We start from the raw sequence: 22,508 nt of genomic DNA, 5'->3' as shown, positions 1-22,508 counted from the left end.
TGGTTATCTCTGCTTATTTTGATCTCATGGCCCAAGTATACATATTTGTGGACTAATTCTATTCTGTTGTTGTGAATTTGTATGTGTTCGCTGGGCACCATATTAGTCATTATCTTAGTCTTGTCAAAATTTATTGTTAGTCCAATCTCGTGTAATGCATCGTTAAGTTCTTGAAGCATGTCTTTGATCTCTCCCAGATTGTCTGACACTATAACGATATCATCCGCAAAGCGTAGGTGGTTGAGTCTCTCTCCATCAATAACTATTCCTTTTTGTTGCCAAGCCAGCATTTTGAATGCATGCTCAAGAACAGTAATAAACAATTTTGGCGACATGGTATCGCCCTGCCTAACTCCATTTTTTATTTTTATCTGGTTAGTTGTGGAATGTAAATTTACAGTTGATGTAGCATTGTCACATATGTTTTTTATTATGTTACAATATCGATGGTCGATTCTACATTCTTGTAGCGCTGTTAGATGGCCGGTAATTCTACCGTATCGAACGCTTTTTTAAAATCGACAAATATCAGTGCTAGGGGACGATTGTATTCGATAGTTTTTTCTATTAAGGTTTTTAAACACTGCATATGATAATTGGTACCAAATTCGGAACGGAAACCAGCTTGCTCTTTAGGTTGGTAGAAGTCCAATTTTGCCTCTAGTCTATTTGTTATAATTCGGTTATATAGTTTATAAAGATGGTTAAGAAGGCTAATTGGTCTGTAATTTTCCAGGTCTGCTATGTCTCCTTTTTTATGTAAGAGGATAATTATTGAGTTATTCCACTTTGTAGGGATATTTTGATTTTCCAGACAGAGATTGAACAGCCGTTGAATATTGGTCATTAATACTGTTCCTCCCATCTTTATCGCTTCTGTGACGACACCATCATCCCCCGGAGCTTTATTGTTCTTCATCTCTTTTAGAGCTAAAGACCGTAATATGCTAATTACGGTGTGATATCTCACCTACATAAATATTATTTTTTATTAATGCCCATGTGTTTTGTTGTTGTGCTGGTTTGTGTAATTTTGTTAGAACTTGTTTCGTAAAGCCCTAGTCTCAACTTAAATTAGGACATGTCTTTGGCCTTAACGCCACTCGAGTACCATTGGGTAATTTCTTTCCATATTTCGTCAGTTTTTCTGGATAAATGATTTATCCATTGTCATTTGAGGGATTTAATTATGAAGACCACATCTGTATTTCCTTAGGTTAAAGTAGAAATATATTGCTCCATAGGCTTGTGCACTACCTGGAGTTTTCTTATGAATTCTTGCTTAATATCCAAGTTTCACAGCCTTAAGAATCATCATTCAGAACTTCGCAATTAGTGGAATAAATTAGCGGTTTCAATTAGCGTAGAAGTTTGTCCCTTGAATTTCAATGTAAGCATTCAGAACGTTAAAATTAGTGGTAGACATTTTCAATTAGTAGAAAAAGTTATCAAACTTTTAACTTTTCCACTAATTATACTTCAAAATTTGAGAAATGTCATTTTGGCCAGAAATCAAAAGTTCTTTTATAAGCTAAATATTGAGCTTTCTCTATGGATACAACTAACTAACGCAAGCTGTTGCTAGGATATTCTATTAATTTTAATTGTTTTTTAAACATTTGAATGATCGTAAACTAAAAAGTATAAAGTGTAATTGAAAACACTAATTTATTCCACTAATTGCGAGGTTCCGAATGAAGCTTTATACCTTAATTGGCCAGTATCAGCTTAATACTCCAGACTTCAGAGTCTTTGAGTTTTATATTTCATCTTCTTTAACTGTGTCAATCCCAATTAACATATTCGACTAAAAAAAACACAAGCGCCGTTTTCTGTCTTTATTAATAATGGATTAGTCAAACTGTGTTCATGAGATTTACAGATGAGAATCCGCCTTCACTTAAAATACGCAATATAGATTCATAAAGCTTTTTCAAATTAAGAGACAAACAAAAATAAAGCAAAAGCTGTTTTTTTTAAATCAATTCTTGTATTTAAAAAAGGTATTCTCTGATTCTCTGGATAAAAGTCATATCTTCACGTCTATCTCTACCTCCCCGCATCACTCTATCTCTCTCCGATGTATAAATAAACAGAATCCGTACGTTTCGGGAAATGTAGGCCAAATGGTGGGCGCGAACCATCACCGTGTCGGCTAAATTTAGCCCATTTTTACAAAGTCCGACGATCTCTCTGACGACGACGACGCGATGTCGTTGCCCTCGGGCGGGCGGGCTATTGGCACGCGACACTCGATTGTTTATTTATTTTTATGCCAGTGTATGTACCGATTTTTTTTTCGCTTTCGTCACTTTTTGTTCGTTTAGACGACGCGGTCCTGTCGAGGTTTTGCTTTATTAGCTCGTTTGCAGGATTTTTTTTATAATAATAATAGCTCCCGTATTAGCGTTTAACGCCTTGGGAGTAGCAAGGTACAGCTTGCTATACTAGAGCCCTTCGGTATACAAGGAAGGTAATGTGGCTACCACTATGCTTCAACCGCCTATTATTACCTCAGGATTGTGAATCCCAAGTACTCATTTAAGGCTGAGTCGACCTAGGTACCCAAACTATTTTTATTTTAATAAAAATAGTCGGCTGACGAAATGCCGGGTGTGGGAATCGAACCCACACCTTGAGATTGGCAGACGAGAGCCTGTACCTCTCCGCCACCGGGCACCTAAAAGGATAAAATATAAAGGATTTTTTTAATAAGTTTATTGTTTTATGTTTCTCTAATCATCCCATATCAATTATGTGGTTGAACTGGCCGAAGAAGACTCATCAGTGCTTTTCATAGGTTTAGAACCTTTTTGCCACGGTGCAAAAGCAGTTTTCAAATTACCAGCTATGGATGGCCATCAAATCTCTCGATGGTGGGGGAAAATTCACCAGAACAGAGACACTCGCAAAAGTTAATAGCAAAACATTCGCCAAAATTTACGGAGACCTGACAAGCAAAGGCAGAAATACTGACAAAATTGTAGTGGGTCTACCAACATAACAGGGCTAATATATGTTTAAAGCTGATGGTATTAGAGGACGAAGTCTAATGGTGCGTTTAGACTTGAGCACGCACGAGCTGAGCGTGCGCGCACGGCATTCGTTCGCGCTCTCGGCTCCGTTCAAATTAAAAACTTATTTTTCGACGAATGAAGTGATCCATTTGTGCGCACACAGCAGAGTTGTGTTGGCGAAAATAATGGACTACCAAGAAATAGTCGAGGCTGCAGTCATTGTTATGCACAGCTTAATTATTAAAAAGAAGAAAAATCGAAAACATCGTCGCTGGTGGCAAACCCAAATTTTTAGAAATCGATATAATTTACTGCAATAACTTAGTGTCTGAGGAGGGCTATGATCAGTTCAAAAACATTACAAGAATGACCAGGCCTGACTTTGAATATTTACAAAATTTAATGACACCAAAAATTACGAACAAAAGATACACATTGTAGAATAGCAATTTCATTAATATCGACATATTCAATATTAATTTTATTTACAAGGTTTTGCCATGCGTTATATTTTTTTGATTTTTTAATAATACAAAGAATGTTTCATATTTTTCAATTAATAATAACGAAGATTCATTGATCCACTCCATAATTTTAATAAAGAAAACGAAAAAAAAAATACACACGCACGCAGACAAAACAAATTGCCGGTCCAAATTGAGCCTTCGCGCACACATAAAATCCCTTTGAGCACGGACCAAAAACCGACACCAGACGGCTCACGTTCGCGGCTGCTCGCGCACAGGCAGATTCAGGGTGAGTGTGCGCGCACAGCCGTTTACACTTGAGCATTCGCGGAGGATCAGTGCGTGCGTGCTCAGTCTAAACGCACCATTATGATTTTGTTAAATGAGAAGTAATGTGCGTATCTTTCTATTAGACAATGGTAAGCTTTTGATAAAGTGCATATGGAGGGTTCAGTCTCTAAGTTATTAAGCATTTTGACAAGGACCAAACTGCAGAATTAACTTAAGGATCAGAAGAGGACGATCTGTAAAGGTCGCAATGGCACATGCCAATAATCATCTCAAAAAATCTAATATAACCTAATTCGTGGATGCGTACAGACCAGTGTGTAAGAGATACCGTAAAAGAATAGAGTGGATACAACAAAAGACCCCGATAATAGATGTCATCCACATAGTCAAATCCCTCAAATGACAATAGACAGGCCACCTGGCAATAAGAACGTCCAACAGATGTACCACAAAAATTACAGCATGGTACCCACGAGGAATTAGACGAGAGACCTAGAAGAAGACCGAACCTGAGATGGGACCATGATATTGGGAAATTAGCAGGGATAACTTGGGCCTGCATAGCCAATAATCGACAACAATGGACTCAACTGCAAAGAGACTATTTAAATATGTGAGAGAGGCTACACCATAGTTGGAAATGGTTGAGTAAGCTAAATATGATGATGTTGATGACTTCGTGGATACCTCAACGCTATAAGATACGAGGCATGTTTTTTAAGTAAGTACCGTTTTGCGATTCCGCCGCCGCAGCGCTACGGTCGGCGTTCCGCGCATGCGCGCTGGTTACCTACATCTCTTGTCTATGCACAGACGCCAGTACAGTCTGATTCTTCATTGTATACGTTGTTTATTGAGTGTTTAAGATGCCTCCGACAATCGTGAGCCCCGCCGATTGTGAAGTACGGGCTGTCATACGATTTCTTAGTGCTAAAGGCGTAAAACCGATCGATATTCATCGTGAGATCTGTGAAGTTTACGGACAAAACATTATGAGTGATGGAATGGTAAGGAAATGGGTGAGAGCATTTAAAGATGGCCGCACAAATGTGCATGATGAAGAACGGAGTGGGCGTCCTTCGGTCGTTAATGAAGATTTGGTGCAGAAAGTGGACGAAAAGGTGAAAGAAAACAGACGCTTTACAATTTTATCATTTTGCGACTACTTTCCTCAATGTTCTCGTAGTGTTTTGTATAGCATTGTGACCGAGAACTTGAATTACCGGAAATTGTGTTCACGTTGGGTTCCGAAAATGTTGACGGATTTGCACAAAACCCAACGTTTAGGCAGTGCATTGACTTTCCTTGAGCAGTACCACAATGAAGGTGAAGATTTTTTAGACAAAATTGTTACTGGTGACGAAACATGGGTGGCCTACGTCACACCAGAATCGAAACAACAGTCCATGGAATGGCGACATTCATCATCACCCAAAACAGTGAAGTTTAAGCAAACAATTTCTGCCCGGAAAATCATGTGCACAGTTTTTTGGGACAGAAAAGGAGTATTGCTAGTGGAGTTTCTGCCTCGTAATGAGACAATCAATGCAGCATCTTATTGTGAGACATTGAACAATCTGCGCCGTGCAATCCAAAACAAAAAAACGTGGCAAGTTGAGTAAGGGTATTGTTTTGCTGCATGACAATGCCCGTCCACATGTGGCTAATCGGACCAAAGATCTCATCAAATCTTTTAAATGGGAAACTCTAGATCATCCTCCATACAGCCCTGATCTGGCGTCCAGTGACTACCATTTATTCCTGCACTTGAAGAAACACCTGGGCGGTCAGCGTCTTCAAGACGATAACGAAGTCAAAACAGTTGTGATACAGTGGTTAACCAGTCAGGCGGCAGAATTTTATGAGGAGGGTATTGAAAAACTGGTGCCACGTTATGACAAGTGCCTCAATATTCACGGAAATTATGTGGAAAAGTAGATTAAGGTACAGGCTTTCATGTAAAAATAAAATTATTGCGATATCTTTGCACGTTTTTTTTAAATTCCAAAACGGTACTTACTTAAAAAACATGCCTCGTAATATTGACAATTTTGTATTTTCAAATAAACTGATTAACCCTAATGGACTGTTACGTTTTTTTAACCTTTTCAAATGGAAAAAGATTCAGTCAAATTATACATCAACCGCTTGATAGAGAGATAATGCGAGGCCTAAAAGGATTATAATCTAGGAATGTCAGTAGCAAAAAATCACTAGTACTAGATGCAATGATTAAAACTAATCGCGAGGTTAGTTTTAATCATTTGCTGATGATATTAATATGGTTGGCGAAACACGCGTTTTGTGTCCAAAGTGTTTTGGTGTATTGTGGTGAATTAGTGGTTTATATATTAGTATTTTAATAAAGCACGCTTTTAGATGTTTCAAAAAACTTTTAATAAGAGTAACTTTAACTCTACATATATGTTTCGGCTTGTTAGGCCTTTTTCAAGAGTTTTTTAAGAACTAATCGTCTAACTACACTGTAACTATATATATATTTGCTTTGGGGGTGGGTTCAGAGAGTTTACAATAGGGGTAATAAAAAATGTGTTTAGAAATCCTTGTTGGTCGTTAACATTATTTTCGTTTTTAACAGATTTTAGTATTTCTAACATTACATTGAACAGTTAGAAATACTAAAATCTGTTAAAAACGAAAATAATGTTAACGACCAACAAGGATTTCTAAACACATTTTTTATTACCCCTATTGTAAACTCTCTGAACCCACCCCCAAAGCAAATATATATATAGTTACAGTGTAGTTAGACGATTAGTTCTTAAAAAACTCTTGAAAAAGGCCTAACAAGCCGAAACATATATGTAGAGTTAAAGTTACTCTTATTAAAAGTTTTTTGAAACATCTAAAAGCGTGCTTTATTAAAATACTAATATTTCAACGATGTTTCACAAGGAACCAACCACAGCTTCAGTACAATTTATTAGTGGTTTATTTTTTGTTACAACAATCAATAAAGCAAATTGTGAACAATGCGTTTTTTTATTTACATTGTGATTTTACCACATACTTGTTATATTTCTGTTTTTATAAAGATTTGAAACGTCAGTGGCATAGTATCAGGATATAATTAAACAACTTTGGTGTTGTCAAATTGAATTTTGTCGAACCCTGACCTATATGAAGTCCAAAACCTGTCCTATATGATTTTTCAATTGAGATTTATCTTATTATGAATTATTGATACGAGAAACAAATATTACATTATATCAATAGATAAATCTTTAAAAAATTCCTAAAATCTTGATAAGTTTACTGTAGGTAATTATATAATCTCGTTAATAAACTTTTTTAATAGCAATTGCCTGATATGTCCACTCCTCAAAACCACTGTCCAATGTGCCTAAATTTCCTGTAGACTGATATCAAAAGATGTCTAGTTTGAATACTCGTACGTCCAAAAAATTAAACGGTCTGTTCTTTTTCTACTTACTTACTACTCTTTGATGAAATTAATGCTGGGCGGTGACAAATTGTTTAGGTGTGACAACTCTTTTCATCTTTTTTCTGAACTAAATTATAAATATGTCATCAGTGTGTCGTAACCACAATTTTGGTTTATTGACTGAAGTTTGAAACGTCTGGGATTCGAACCAATCCATATAAATATTGACAACTACAGGCGACAGCGATGATCCTTGTGAGAAGAAAACCTTGTGAGAAGAAATCGTCGTTAACCTGGAAGTAGGCATTACTGAGATAAACTTCCAAAAAAATCGATAATTGTGCTCACGGGTGGAGTGATCGGAGTGATCCATCACCTGGATTATAAGAAACACAGATTATAGTTGATAGGAAGAAACGAGATGTACTTTTTTTATAACAATTTTTTTTTTGTGAAAGCAAAAGTGATATTCAACTAAGCATGAACGATACCATGTAGACACCAACAAACCAAAATCTTTACAATTTCACCATTAATTATTATATTAGCATTTAAATTAAAATATCTTTTATACGTAGATAAAGGTATACCTTATAGAACAGGTATAATTAATTTTGGCACCATTCTTTCAATCAATCAGAGAATTTCTGACTTTATATAAACATATTTCTTTTTCAAAAATCATCATTTAGTAGTGTCTAATGCAATGCACAAACAAATTCTAATTAAATCAAGTTGATAGCAAGTTTTCTGACATTAGTTTTCACTTTTTGCGAAATTCTACTCACCCGTAAACTGAAATTGGGCGCAACTGAAACACGCTGAAAGATCTATTTAATTTCAATATAAAGCCGGCAAAGCTTAAACAAGAATTTCAATTTTTACCCCTCTAGAGGAACCTATCGACAAAATGGGCTTGTCATGGTCTCTTTCCCGTTCAAAATAATTGAGTGGGCACGAGACAAGTTGCTGATTCCGACTATTTAGTGGTTTTAGCACATTATTGCAATGAAAATCGCAGTTTTAGCTAAACAAAACGCAAATTTGCTTTCAAATTTGTCAAAGAAAACTCCGATACATATACATATGTTATGAATGATCTATAAAAAAATATTAACTGACACTTTTATAAGAAATTTCTCTCTATCTTCGTACGTAAATAAAATAACGAGAATATAAGTCTAACGGCATTGAATATTATTTATTTGAATTTGTCAATATCAACATTGTTAATTATTCTATCAGCGTAACATGAAATAATACAACTTTTGACCTCGATGCTTGAAGATATGTGTTTTATGTATCGTGAGTAAGTAGTAATGCCTTTTTATGTGTATTTATTAGATGAATTAAATAGAAATAAAGTTGTTGTAGGTAGAAATCTCAGAAAAATAAGTATATATAGAGGTAGTCTAATATAGTAATAATATTGATTTAGAGTTAATTGGGCATTAGTACCTTTCCTGAAATGAATTTAACAAATTATGGTATGTTAATAATTCATATGTATACATATAGAAAAAAAAATCATTTTAGTACTTTAATTGGCATATACTGGTGTGACATGAGATCGGTATTATAAGGGATAATCAGACACACGAAATTCTACGAAGAATAAGTTTGTCGTAGGCGGCATTCGGTAAACTAAAGAATATACCTGATCTTCCAATATGTTTAAAAAGAAAGGTCTTTAACCAGTGTGTCTTGCCTGTCCTCGCGTATGGAGCTGAAATACTTACTTTGACAAAAAAGAACATATATTGAATACAGGTCATGCAACGGAAAATGGAAAGGTCCATGTTGGGAGTTACACTTAGAGAAAATACCCAATCATACCATACGAAATCGAACAGGAGTAAGAGATGCGGTTATACCTGTCTTACATTTTAAATGGAATTCGGAAGGACATGTAGCTAGGATAAGAGATGGACGGTGGACAAAGAGACTTGTGGAATAGAGACCAAGACACGAGGCCTATAGAAGCAGAGGACGACGTCCTAGTCGATGGACAGATGACATTAAGAGAGTGGCTGGAAACTGGATTCAAGTGGCACAAAATAGAAAGAAATGGCTAGAGTAAAAGGAGGCTTTTGTTCAGCAGTGAACCGAACAAGCTAAATGATGATGATCAAAAAGGAGAAGTCCGAATGTGTCCTTAGCATTTAAAAAGGAGAAGTTTTAAAATACTACTTTTAATGTACGAATGTTGTATGAAAAATTAATTTATTTCTTTTTTTTTGTCTTCTACTATGTTTTGAATGTTTATAACTGATGATACCTGTCTGACCTATATTAATTGTTATCATTAGTTAGAAACTGGAAAATTTTTGAAAACAAATAGGATAAAACGTCAGCAGATTTAATATGTGCATAGATATATTCGTGTTCGTGTTTTCTATCCTTGGTTTTAGAGGTGAGAGATCTAATCTAAAAAATTACGAGTACGTATGTCTAAAATAGCTTCAGGGCTATTTTCATAAGTACATCACCTTCGTTCGATTGCAATTTATTTTTAGGTTATGATGTGAAAATGCATACTGCTAAATTAGAGTATATCGAAAAATAGTTTATAGTTCTACAGAAATTCTTAAATTCTAAATTGTGGAAATCAATATGTTTTCTCTATAACATGATTCTATAAGCGATACCAATTGAACTTTTAGTTACGTAATCAAGGATGCGATTTTTAAATTCATTGTTGCCAACCGTGGACATATTCGGTGACGGGCTGACTAACTGGAATTTAAATTTCCTCCTGGGGATTCAGGTGGTGGCTCTGCTGTAAAAAATGTCAAGTTGCCACATTTATTTGTTTATTTTCTGACATCGTTATTCGGTTTTGACACTTTAGTTTTGTATTATGAGGTTTTGGTTTAAATGAATTGTGTCGTTAAACTTTAACAAAAAAAAATACCGAGGGTGCTATTTAAAAATTAAAAGTTGTAGTCATTTCCGGTGATAGCGGAAGTGACCGAAAACAATTGAATAATTCATTAAATCCTAATTTATGTCATATACTAACATACTAAATCTCGTTATTTTATCTGAAAAAAATAAAAAAGTTATAGGGGCGAGCCACTTTTGAAACGCACCCTGTATATCTATACATATCTCTCTATATTCATTTATTTTTGTTTCCTATAATATTTTTATTAAAAGAAAATATGTAAAGGGGCAACGGTGTGCTGGTCAAGCTTATCACGTGACTAAATGTTTATTTGGTATGATCTATACTTATACTGTGATATGATCGAAAATAAAACGGCGTTTAGTTGGCTTCGATAAGACACCGATATCATTTCCCATATATTTTACATGTAGCGATTTTCATCGCAAAGCCAACAAGTTTTTTTCGATTGTATGGGATTAATTAGAAATATGAAAAGAAAATAACATTTATTTATTCGTGTCAAAAGCGTTGCGAAAAGACAAACAGAAGAAAATGCAAAGATAAAATTGAAACCAGTTACAACATAAAATTGTAAAAAAAATAAAAGATATGAACATTGTACAAACACTAAATATAATTAGACCAAAAATTAGTAACATCGACAGCATTTCCTGTGGCCTGCAACAGGTCGTTAAGCTTACAAGAATCTGGACACTGAGAGCAGTTACATATATAGATGTTTGGTCACTAAACTTTGGTGGTTTGTTCGATACCCCATTCGCATAATGTTGATGGATCTCTAAGAAAATTCCATTTGGCCATGTTATCTTTTGGTCTGCCAATCCCACTTCTTAGTCTGTTGAGGGACTTCCATATTTTCCATTGCAGGTCTGCACCTGAAGCACAGTGATAGAAAATGGAATTCTGAAGTTCCAAAATTCCAATTTCTTGTTGACTTAAATCTTTTACAAAATGATATATTATCCTTCAAAGAAAGCTAATAAACAGTGCTACACAAATCCCAGTCGCCCTGGCTAACAAACAATTGCTCCACGTTGACAAGTCGAAACAGTTAATACGCCGTTTAGAGAAATTCTGATCTCGGTTTCGATTGCAGTCTTAATCGTTTCGTTAAATTAATGTTTGTGTGTTTTCATTTCTCAAACACATGCTGCATATTTCTGGAGATATGTAATTTGTGTTTTACACAAAATTATGATGTTTAGTATGAAAGATACTTTAGGACGCTCAATTAAAGTGTACATTATAAATTAACGAATAATGCGAAAACGTTGTTGCATAACAAGGTAGAACTTCTGTGTGCCTTGTTACGACTTCCAAATACTAACATCATTTTGTTCTCTACATTTTTTCCTTCTAAAAAAAATAAAAAACTTTTGCCACCAGGCGCCCCTTCTCATTTAATATACAGTGTCCACCATAATGTTGGCTACATATGAGAAATATTTTTATTTATGGGATTTCCGAAAATTTTGTTTGGTGGATCGCTCCTACATGTTTAATAACCTAAAAAGTCATTATGACATCAGTCACGTGATCACTATCATGGCGGCAAATTAAAAAAAAAACGCTATGAAAACGCAAAAAGTGGGGTTAGATGGCAAAATATCGAAAAAAGTTATTTGAAAAAAATGTTTAGAATGATCTTTTAAGGCTACCTGCAAAATTTGGAGCGGAAATAAGAAAAAGTAGAAAAAGGCATATTTTGAGTCCTGGCTCTTCTATAAAATATTTTTATACGGATTTTATTGCTGGATTAGCTTAAGTAACTTGATATTCAATGTGTAAAAGTAAAACAATTCAAAATTTCACACTGAAGTCATTTCCAGAGGATAAAATCAGAAAAGTCGATTTCGAAACAGTATTTTTTTGTAGCCATGCCGTGTTATTTGACAGTTTGTCAGGTTTCCAGTAATTCAGTGATGCATGCTACACTTTGAATATCAAGTTACTTGGGCTAATCCAGTAATAAATTCCATATAAAAAATTTTCATAGAATAACCAGGCTTGGAGCCAGGGCTAAAAATATGATTTTTCCACTTTTTATAATTGTCGCAAATTTTTTCGATAGCCTTAAAATATCATTTTAAACACTTTTTTCGAATAACTTTTTTCGATATTTTGTCATCTAACCCCACTTTTCGGGTTTTCATAGCGGTTTTTTTAATTTGCCGCCATGACAGTGATTACGTGACTGATGTCATAATGACTTTTAAAGTTACTAGAAAGGCACTCGTATCTATAGTTATTATTAAAAAAAACTTTTGCAACATCATTTGTAAGAGTTTATTAGCTTATACCTTGATTTATAAAGCCGAAAAAAACACTTACATAACATAAATATTTTTGGAACCGTAGAATTGCATTTTCAATCACTGTGTGGTGGTAGGGATTCAGAAAGTGGGATCCATGATGCGATATCTGCATTTCTCAGTGTCTAATGGAGATGCACCGTCATCGATAGTAGTTTTTACAAAGCTCTTTCTAGATTTCAATTTATTTAGGGGAGGTTGATGTCCACCCAGTGAGCATTTTATTCCTTTAAGGGAAATGTGTTCTAGGTGACGTCGTTGTTACATTACCAGGCCGTTCTCGTGCCTAATATGAAGCAATAAAACGCAGATACGTAACTGTTCCCTAAATGTGACAAAATTTTGCTCACTGGGGATGCAACGGATGAGCAGCGTTTACTTCCCTCTTATGTCTCTGTATTCGCGGCAACTTCCCTTATTATATCTGGTAGGGCTTAAATAACATGAGAATGGTCTTGCACTTTCTCATCACTACACACAGTATAGATAGAAAATGTACTAAATTATTTTATCACACTGTCTATTGTTTCTGAAACATTTTGTCTCACTTTGTATATTGTTGCGAAAATTTTGTCGACCTGTGTAATAGTTCTGGAATTTTCTGCATCATACCCTGACCTTTCTCTATACAACATACAAGCACACAAGCATAATTAACGGTATTCTAATTCATGCTTTTTTTTTTCTTCTTAATATTTTATTACCAATTTTATTTTTTCACTCGTTCATAATTAAAAAAAAACTATTAACACACTAAACACGAATTTAAAATTGTTTTTTTTTCAGTGCCGGTCGCCTCGAAAAAAAGACAGCGCATAGAAAAAAACGTTTTCACAAGGATGGACGCCGTGCAAGGTCCTCTCGCTCTATTGCGGAAGTACGTGAAGGAAAAAACACGAATCAAGGTAAGATAGACAAGGTGAGAGAACGAATAGACGCGGGTAGAGGTATTTTTAATGTACAGGGTTGGTCTAGGTTGGGTGTTTCGAATGTTTGTCACTTTTTACGTTTAATAGTTATTTTTTATACAAGACGATAAAATGGTATTTTATCGTCGACCGAAAAGATTAATTCACTAGTGAATTAATTTCGGGAGACGATAATGCAATTTTATCGTCGTGTATAAAACAATATTTTTTTCCATTGCGAGTTACGTTTTAAAAAATATTCAGAAATTATTATTTCAAGGAATTTATTACGAGTAGAAAAGATATTGTGCTGGGTTGCGTTGGTTTCTATATAATTTGACAAATAAATAAAGCTGTCTCTTTAGTTGTCAGTTTTGAGTCAATATTTTTTAATTCTCATTCGTGTCGATTGCTGATTGAATTGGAGCCAGAAATGCGGTTCCATTTAAGATGTAAGATAGATATCACCCCATCTCTTACTCCTGTTCGATATCGTATGGTATGATTGGGTATTTTATCCCCCCTTAAGTGTAACTCCCAACATGGACCTTTCCATTTTCCGTTGCATGACCTGTATTCTGTATATGTACTTTTTTTTGTCAAAGTAAGTGTTTCAGATCCATACGTGAGGACAGGCAAGACACACTGTTAAAGACCTTTCTTTTTAAAAATATTGGAGGATCAGATCTCAGTATATGCTTTAATTTACCGAATGCCGCCCACGACAAACCTATTCTTCGTAGAATTTCTTGTCTGATTTTCCCTTCTAATAGCGATCTCATGTCCTAAGTATTTATATATACAGGGTCCGGCAATAGTGCGTCGGGCATCTGTAGCTCCTAGAATAAAAAACTGTATAAGGATGTAAAATGTACCAGGATGTATTTCAAGAAAATATTTTAACTTCTATAGGGTGGCTCAAAAAAGTGTGAGTGGATCTTGATGATTTTTTTTAAATGGAATACCCTGTATATTATTGCATTTTTGGCTTTCTTTCACATCACTTTACATAACCCTAAGATATGAATAAATATATTTTGATAGTTTCAGAGATATTAAAAAATAAATAAAAAATATGTATTTTTCAGCCCTTCTTAAAAAAATTATTAAAAATACAAGAACTGTCCTGAAATTAAAACTATATTAGGTATTTACTTTAGATGGTCTGTACTTACTTTGCTATAAATATGAAAATCGTAAATTACACAGAATGTTCAAAATTCTGCGCCAAACTTTCTAAAATATAAAATAATTTTTCCTCGTTTTTTTAAATGGGACACCCTGTATATTATTTTTTCAACAGACGGAGAATTAAAAAATGAACATTTTTTGTATTTAGAGTATTTCAAAATTTTTAACGGTTTCGCAGATATTTGCGGTTTTATATTTCATATGGCATTTTCCACAGTAAATGTTAATCAAAGCTACCCAATGATTTTTCACTCGTATTTTACCATTGAAAGCGCCATATGAAATAATACTGCGCGTATCTGCGAAACCGTTCAAAATTTTGAAATACTCTAAATACAAAAAATGTTCATTTTTTAACTCTCCGTCTAATAAAAAAATAATATACAGGGTGTTCCATTTAAAATAACAAAAAAAATTTATTTTATATTTTAGAAAGTTTGGCGTAGAATATTGAACATCCTGTATGATATACGATTACCATATTTATAACAAAGTAAGAACAGACTATATAAAGTAAATACCTAATATAGTTTTGATTTCAGAACAGTTCTTGTATTTTTAATAATTTTTTTAATTATTTTTTTAAGCTGAAAAATACATATTTTTTATTTATTTTTTAATATCTCTGAAACTATCGAAATATATTTATTCATATCTTAGGGTTATGTAAAGTGATCTGAAAGGAAGCCAAAAATGCAGTTACATACAGGGTGTTCTATTTAAAAAAAATCATCCAGGTCCACTCACACTTTTTTGAGCCACCCTATAGAAGTTAAAATATTTTCCTGAAATACATCCTGGTACATACTTTAGGTTTGCACTTAAACAAAATTCTCAAGTTTTTTATTCTAGGAGCTACAGATTCCTGACGCACCATTGCCGGACCCTGTATATGCACTTGTTCCAAAAGTATGTTATTAAGGTTTAAATTACCACTCAGTACTAGGTTTGTCATGTATTGTGTCTTAAGTTAATTTTCAAACCGACTTTTTCCGTATCAGGTATCATTTAGCATACCCAGCATATTCTGTGCTTCCTGTATATTATCTCTTATTAAAACAATATCATCTGCAAAACACAGATGATTTATAGATTTGCCATCGATGTTAATTCCTGCTGAATCCCAGTTTATCATTTTCAACATACTTTCTAGCACAGCAACGAATAGTTTAGGGGAGAGTGTGTCGCCTTGTTTTACCCCTCGATCGATATTGAATCTGTTTGTGTATTGATTTCTCGATATTCTAACGTTTGCCGTGGCATTCTCATACATATGTCTTATGATTGCGGAGTATCGATGATCGATGCGACTCTCACTTAGTGTCTCTAGAAGCTTCCACTGGTCTACTGAATCGAAGGCCTTCTCAAAATCCACGAAGACAAGCATTAGTGGTCTATTATACTCAATGCATTTCTCGATATAAAGTCAGAAGATGGTCACTATGGTTACATTTTTTCTTTAATATCAAATCCTTAATCCCACCCTGATGAAGATGTAAACGAAACGTCGTATCCAACTTTGCAGGGTGGAACCGTGTGCACCGTCGCTCATATCGCTTCCCCACCAAATTTGGTCGCGACCGGACGACATCAACTTTTGACGTTTCTTACGTCAAAACTAACTGTCACAGTGACACGTGTCGTACACGGTCGATTACCAAATTTCATTTGAAATGGATGATTTTTTCGCCATTGATGATGGGGTTTCATAGAGCACAAAACTCAGCTCATATTTAGCACAAAACTTAGCTCATATAGGGCCTGAGTTACGACGTTCCAAAGACCCATCTCAACTTCCTCATTGGCTTACCGCTTTTTCCATTGTTACCACTAGGTTGTGTATCACGGCCTTGAATGTTTTATTTCCAGCGCGCGTCAAGAAGTCTTACTTCCAATAAATATACAGGGTGGTCCGAACTGTATTCCGGAAACTTCGGCAGCATATTCTATAGATAAAAATAAGTAAAAAAGTTCGTATAAATGTAGGTCCTAAAATGCTTAATTTCAGAGGAACAGGGTGTAGAAGTTTCATTTTTATTTCGGTTTTTTCTAAATAATGTCTCAAGGAACGTCAATATTTCGATGAAAATTGGTGTCTGGGAGTTTTTTGACATGAGAAATTTGATTTTGATGTCAATATGACTCCTACTAGTAGAAGGCGCCACCTACATGTGTTTTAACTGTATTGAAGCATAATAACTTTTTGTCCTTACCTGTACAAAACTACCGGGCGAAAAAATATCATCTACACACATACATCTCTGTGACTTTTTACGTAAAAAATATCTCTTTCTCTCGTTCTTAAGATATTTAGAAGGGAAAAAATAGTCAATACATGTCATTATTGACGAAAAATAAACACGTTGAGTGTTTATTTTAATTATTTTATCATTGAGATAGTTATTTCACTGAAATAATAAATTTGGGAAATTTTTATTTTTTTTTTAAATTAATCATAATTTTTTCTGCTAAAAATGATGATAAAACAGTTTCTGTTGACCTTTTGGCACAAAAACATTTCAAATTTATGATTTCAGTCTAATAACTATTTAGTCAACATAATATATTATGTTTAATAAATAATAATAATTATTAATGTCAATGATGACAGGTATTGGTAATTTCGATTCCAAATATCTCGAAAACCATTACTCCTAGCGATTTTTATCAAGAGACCTTTTTCACGTAAAAAACGTCGTAAATGTATATTTTTTTACTCAGTAGTTTTATACAGGTACGGACGAAAAGTTATTGCTCTTCAAATCGGTTAAAAAATATGTAGGTGGCGCCCTCTACTAGTACGAGTCATATTGACATCAAAATCAAATTTCTCATGTCAAAAAACTCCCAAACACCAATTTTCATCCAAATATTGACTTTACTTCAGAAATTATTTGTAAAAAATCGAAATAAAAACTTCTACACCCTGTATCTCCGAAACTAAGCATTTTAGGACATACGTTTATACGAACTTTTTTACTTGTTTTTATCTGTAGAATATTTTGCCGAAGTTTCCGGAATACAGTTCGGGCCACCCTGTATACACACATTAGTAATGGCATATTTATAGAAAAACAAAATAAGTGTGTCTTGTAGATTTGCTATGCGCCAAATAAAGATATGATTAAAAAATTTCCATAAGCGAGGCGAACTTGAATGTTATCCGTGGCATTTACACCACGCTGGCCAATGAAAAATGCAAAATTTGTCATTTGATTCGACCATGACGGCAGGTGACCGTGACTGGTATGCCACGGATTAAATCTGTGGCAATAATACAATAACCAAGTTTACCGTTTTATTTTTAAAACAAATATTAATAATTATTGCTAATATTGCGGTATACACACTAAAAAAAATAAAATATTGATTTACAGATTAATCCAAATTCCGATATTTTTTATGCTAATGAATAATAATAATAAATTTTTTATTAGATTTTATAATCTGAAACAAAACGACAGAGTAGTTTTTGAATTGACAGTCGATGGTAATGTAATTTTTATGTCAATTTTTAATAACTAGCATGTAAGAATGGGCCTCACAGAAACTATCATTGATTGTTACTCCAAAGGTTATTGTGAGGCACTTTTTTTCGATCATATTTTGTTTCAAAAATTGAAAAGATAGAATTTTTATTTTTAATACAAATATGTAGTTCTATTGCTTTTTTTTGTGAAGGCCTTAGAACTATAACTTCAATAGGATAAAAATAGATGACTTTTTACAAGATAATTAATAATTTTTGTTTGATATCAGTATCATTATGACCATGGATCGGATAATAATTATGAACATTACGATAAAAATGATTAATTTTACATTTCTATTGAAAATAAATGACCTTATTTTTGTAAACAATATAACTGACGATTGTATATAATATATTTTCTGTACGTTCATTTTTTTCTTTGGCTTACGTATACAAAGGTCTAGGATGTATGTTATATCATCAGCGATAATAGTAACTGGTGATATTATTGGTGTCCTAAAGAAGTAGATCTATATATAGAAATTTAAAAATAATAACTTTTTATTAAAAAAAAATATATTGACAAACTCATTACTTGTTAAAAAGATTTTCTATCTCTACAGAGCATTAAAATAAAGATACCTTAGTTTAAAGTTTATTTTTTTAAGGTGGCGATTGGTTATTCCACTTCGACCTTTACAGATTTAGTGGATCCTCCTCTGATTTCTAGGTATTCCTAACCAAACACAAAAACGGCTCTAAGGAACACTTCGATCAATTACAGGATATACCTTATACGACGGGAAGAGAAGTGAACCGGGATATGGAGGCTGAAGAACAAGCGGGATTTAGAGCTGGTAGATCCACGGTCGACCATTTATTTACACTAACACAGATAATTGAGAAAAAAATGGCAAGAAATGAAGAAATACATCTCCTCTACAACAACCAACCCCCTCTACAACCTCAAGAGAGCATATGATAGTGTACTCCAGCCTAAATTGTGGGAAGCTCTCGAGAAAACTAATATCAGCATAACATTAATTAAGGCTGTCCAAGAACTTCATAAGAACAACACTAGCCAAGTAAAGATAGGACAAACAGTATCAAAGAGTTTCAGCATAAACAAAGGTCTTAAACAGGGCTGTTGTCTGTCACCGACACTGTTTAAAGTCTATTCGGAACAAGCCCTGAAAACGTGGAAAAAGAAGTGCGAACAGATGGGGATACCACTAAACGACTTGATATTTTACACTCTTTGTTTCGCTGATGATCAAATAATACTAGTTCAAGTCTACTAGGGCTTGGAATATATAACCCGCAAACTAATTGAAGAGAACAACAAGTGGGGGTTGGAGGTAAACCTTAAGAAGACGGAACATATGTGTATCGGCGGCGAACAACAGAACTTAATCCTAGAACAACAGCAAGAGATAAATCACTGCCAAAAATATAAATATCTTTGCATGCACATTACCAACGATGGTAGCATTGATGAAGAAATTAAGTACATAAACAACCAGGAAAGACAAGCAATTGGACAACTCAACAATATTCTATGGGATTACGCAGTATCAAAACAAAACAAACACATAATTTATAACAGCATAGTTAAAAAATCATTAGTTATGGTAGTGAAGTATGGCCTTTGAAAGAAAAAAAACTTAAGTCACTCGAAGCTACATAAAGCATTGCGTTAAACACGGAGTAACAGAAGATAATAATATGAAAGTTAATCAATTCATGTGGTACGGGCACGTACAAAGAATGGAAGAGAGTAGAATGTCAAAGAAAGTACTCAATTGGACACCACAAGGTAAAAGACGGAGTTGAAGAGGAATAGACGGGGACATTAGAACAAGAGGAATAAACGAAAACCTCTGGACAGACAGAGACCAATGGAGACTAGAAATCAGAAGACGGCGAAGAACGTTATGAACTGATTTGTATATACAGGGTGGTCCGAACTGTATTCCGGAAACTTAAGAAAAATAAGTAAAAAAGTTCGTATAAATGTATGTCCTAAAATGCCTAGTTTCGGACATACAGAGTGTAGAAGTTTCATTTTTATTTCGATTTTTTCAAAATAATTTATGAAGTAACGTCAATATTTGGATGAAAATTGGTGTCTAGGAGTTTTTGACATGAGAAATTTTATTTTCATATCAATATGACTCCTACTTGTAGAGTGCGCCACCTACATATTTTTTAACTGGTTTGAAGAGTAATAACTTTTCGTCCGTACCTGTATAAAACTACTCAGCAAAAAAATATACATTTACGATGTTTTTTACGTAAAAAGGTTCTCTTGCTAAGAATCGCTACGAGTAATAGTTCTTGAGATATTTGGAATTGAAATTATCAATACCTGTCATCACTGAAATAAATTAACATGTTGACGAAATAGTTGAACTGAAATCATAAATTTGAAAAGTTTTTGTGCCAAAAGTTCAACAGAAACTGTTTTATCCATCATTTTTTTCCATCAGAAAAATTTATGATTAATTTAAAAAAATAAAAATTCCTAAATTTACTATTTCAGGTCATAAACTATCTACCCAACATTTTATTTTTTGTCAATAATGACATGTATTGATTATTTCCATTCTAAATATCTTGAGAACGGTTGCTCCTAGCAATTTTTGCCGAGAGACATTTTTTACGCAAAAAGTCACGAACATGTACATTTTTTCACTCAGTTGTTTTATACAGGTACGGACGAAAAGTTATTACTCTTCAAAACAGTCAGGTAAAAACAGTTAAAAACATAGGTGGCGCCCCCTACAAATATGAGTCATATTGATATCAAAATCCAAATTTTTCATGTCAAAAAACTCCCACACACCAATTTTCATTCAAATATTGACGTTACTTCAGAAATTATTTTGAAAAAATCGAAATAAAAATGGAACTTCTACACCCTGTATCTCTCTATACGAACTTTTTTACTTATTTTTATCTGCAGAATATGTTGCCGAAGTTTCCGGAATACAGTTCGGACCACCCCGTATAGAGAAGTGAACAAATAAAAAAAACACAGGACATAATAAGATGGGCAAGAAACAGAAGAAGAGAGTGGAGAGACCATGTGGACAAAGGGTTAGGGAAAATTGCTAAAGAGAAACGACCAAACACACCTCGACCTCCTGGACGTCCACCTATGAGATGGTATGAAATTTGGTCTTCATCATCCCATCTGTTCCTAGGGAACCCTTGAAGAAGACACAAAACCTAGTCCGAACTACTAAGGAGAAGAAGACATTTCACTAGCATAAAAGTGAAACACAAATTTATAAAATCCAATAATAATGCAGAAATAAAAAAAAATGTATTTAATGTCCAAGAATATAATTAAAACAATTCGATGCATTCATTCCTCGTCTAGTCCACCGAACGATCTACTGCAAACCGTTAACCTTAAACGCGAGACATGATTTCGTTTTCCTCGTTGTTGTAGATTAATTTTCGCGACGAAGGCCAGCGTTTCGACGTTTTTTCTAACGGCTCGGCACCAGGATCGCTCGGTTTGTTGGTTCGTTAATAAGAAAACCTCGCGCATTATTTACAAACGGTCGTATTTTTTTAATTCACTCGGACAGAGACAACAGTACCGGGGATAGAACAAGGAATAGTAATAGCTTAATGTCGGTACGTAGTGGTTCTCATTGAAACGGCTGTATAAGGAAGTGCGTTAGGATCACGTCGGTGGCGAGTCAGTAGCAGTTCTAGGTAAAGGAGAGTGCACTTTACATCCCGTTGTAATCGAATTTTTATGCTCTCCTTTCTATTTTCTCATCGAATCTTATGAATTGATAAGATTTGAGCTACTTCAATATTCAATGTTTAGTGATTCTTCACATTTTACGACGCATTTTCATAAAAACAATTTTGTTTACAAAAAACAGAAACAGGGACATGTCTTCAGTTCCGAAAGTAATGACAGAAATAAATAGAGAACTAAGATCATCCTTTCATCTTGTTTTTCTTAAGGTGCATTGCAGATTCCTGCGTGGGCGTTCATCTTTTTCTTCCTCATCAGATGGTTTTATTAATTGCAGCGACTTGGAGTGCTTGGAAGTCCTGTATGCCTATCCAATGACGAATATTTCGCAGCCAGGTTAGCTTCCTTCGGCCTATTCCCCATTTGCCTCCCTCGATTTTAACCTGGATAATTAGACACTGAAAGTGATAGCGTTCTCCACGTAGTATGTGTCATATACAGGGTTGTTCACCACATACGACACGGAGTATTGTAGCTAAACGATGAGATTTTTACAAATTGTAAGTTTGGGATTCGTTGAAGGACTATTAGAGCTACAATTTAAAAATATTTTTACAAGATACAGAGTGTCCCAAATAAATAAAAAATATCAAAGTTGTATTTTTTTAAATGGAACACCCTGTATATTATTACATTTTTAGTTAGTTTCTACGATTAAAATAAAGGTAAATTTGATTAAGGTTTATTATACTTAAACTTTACCGTTTTTGAATATTTTCAATTTTGTGAAATTGCAGTAAAAATTTTAAAGC

General features: G+C 34.2%; 2 protein-coding genes across 2 annotated transcripts in view; one reads left to right on the top strand and one right to left on the bottom strand.

The window, feature by feature from the left end:
* Window positions 1–22,508, bottom strand: part of LOC115882914 (ecdysone-induced protein 74EF) — a 274,754-nt gene that overhangs the window by 234,241 nt on the left and 18,005 nt on the right. The window lies entirely within an intron of this gene.
* The window catches only part of LOC115882915 (U7 snRNA-associated Sm-like protein LSm11), a 42,254-nt gene that overhangs the window by 8,532 nt on the left and 11,214 nt on the right, over window positions 1–22,508 (top strand). The window contains exon 2 of the mRNA XM_030901183.1: window positions 13,191–13,309. Coding sequence (XP_030757043.1) covers window positions 13,191–13,309 — 119 coding nt within the window. The remainder of the gene's footprint in view (window positions 1–13,190; window positions 13,310–22,508) is intronic.

Source organism: Sitophilus oryzae, unplaced genomic scaffold, assembly GCF_002938485.1.
Source record: "Sitophilus oryzae breed Bouriz unplaced genomic scaffold, Soryzae_2.0 scaffold_179_pilon_pilon, whole genome shotgun sequence".
Lineage (NCBI taxonomy): Eukaryota > Metazoa > Arthropoda > Insecta > Coleoptera > Curculionidae > Sitophilus > Sitophilus oryzae.
Note: the sequence above shows the minus strand (reverse complement) of the source record. Positions and strands in the feature narration are given on the sequence as shown.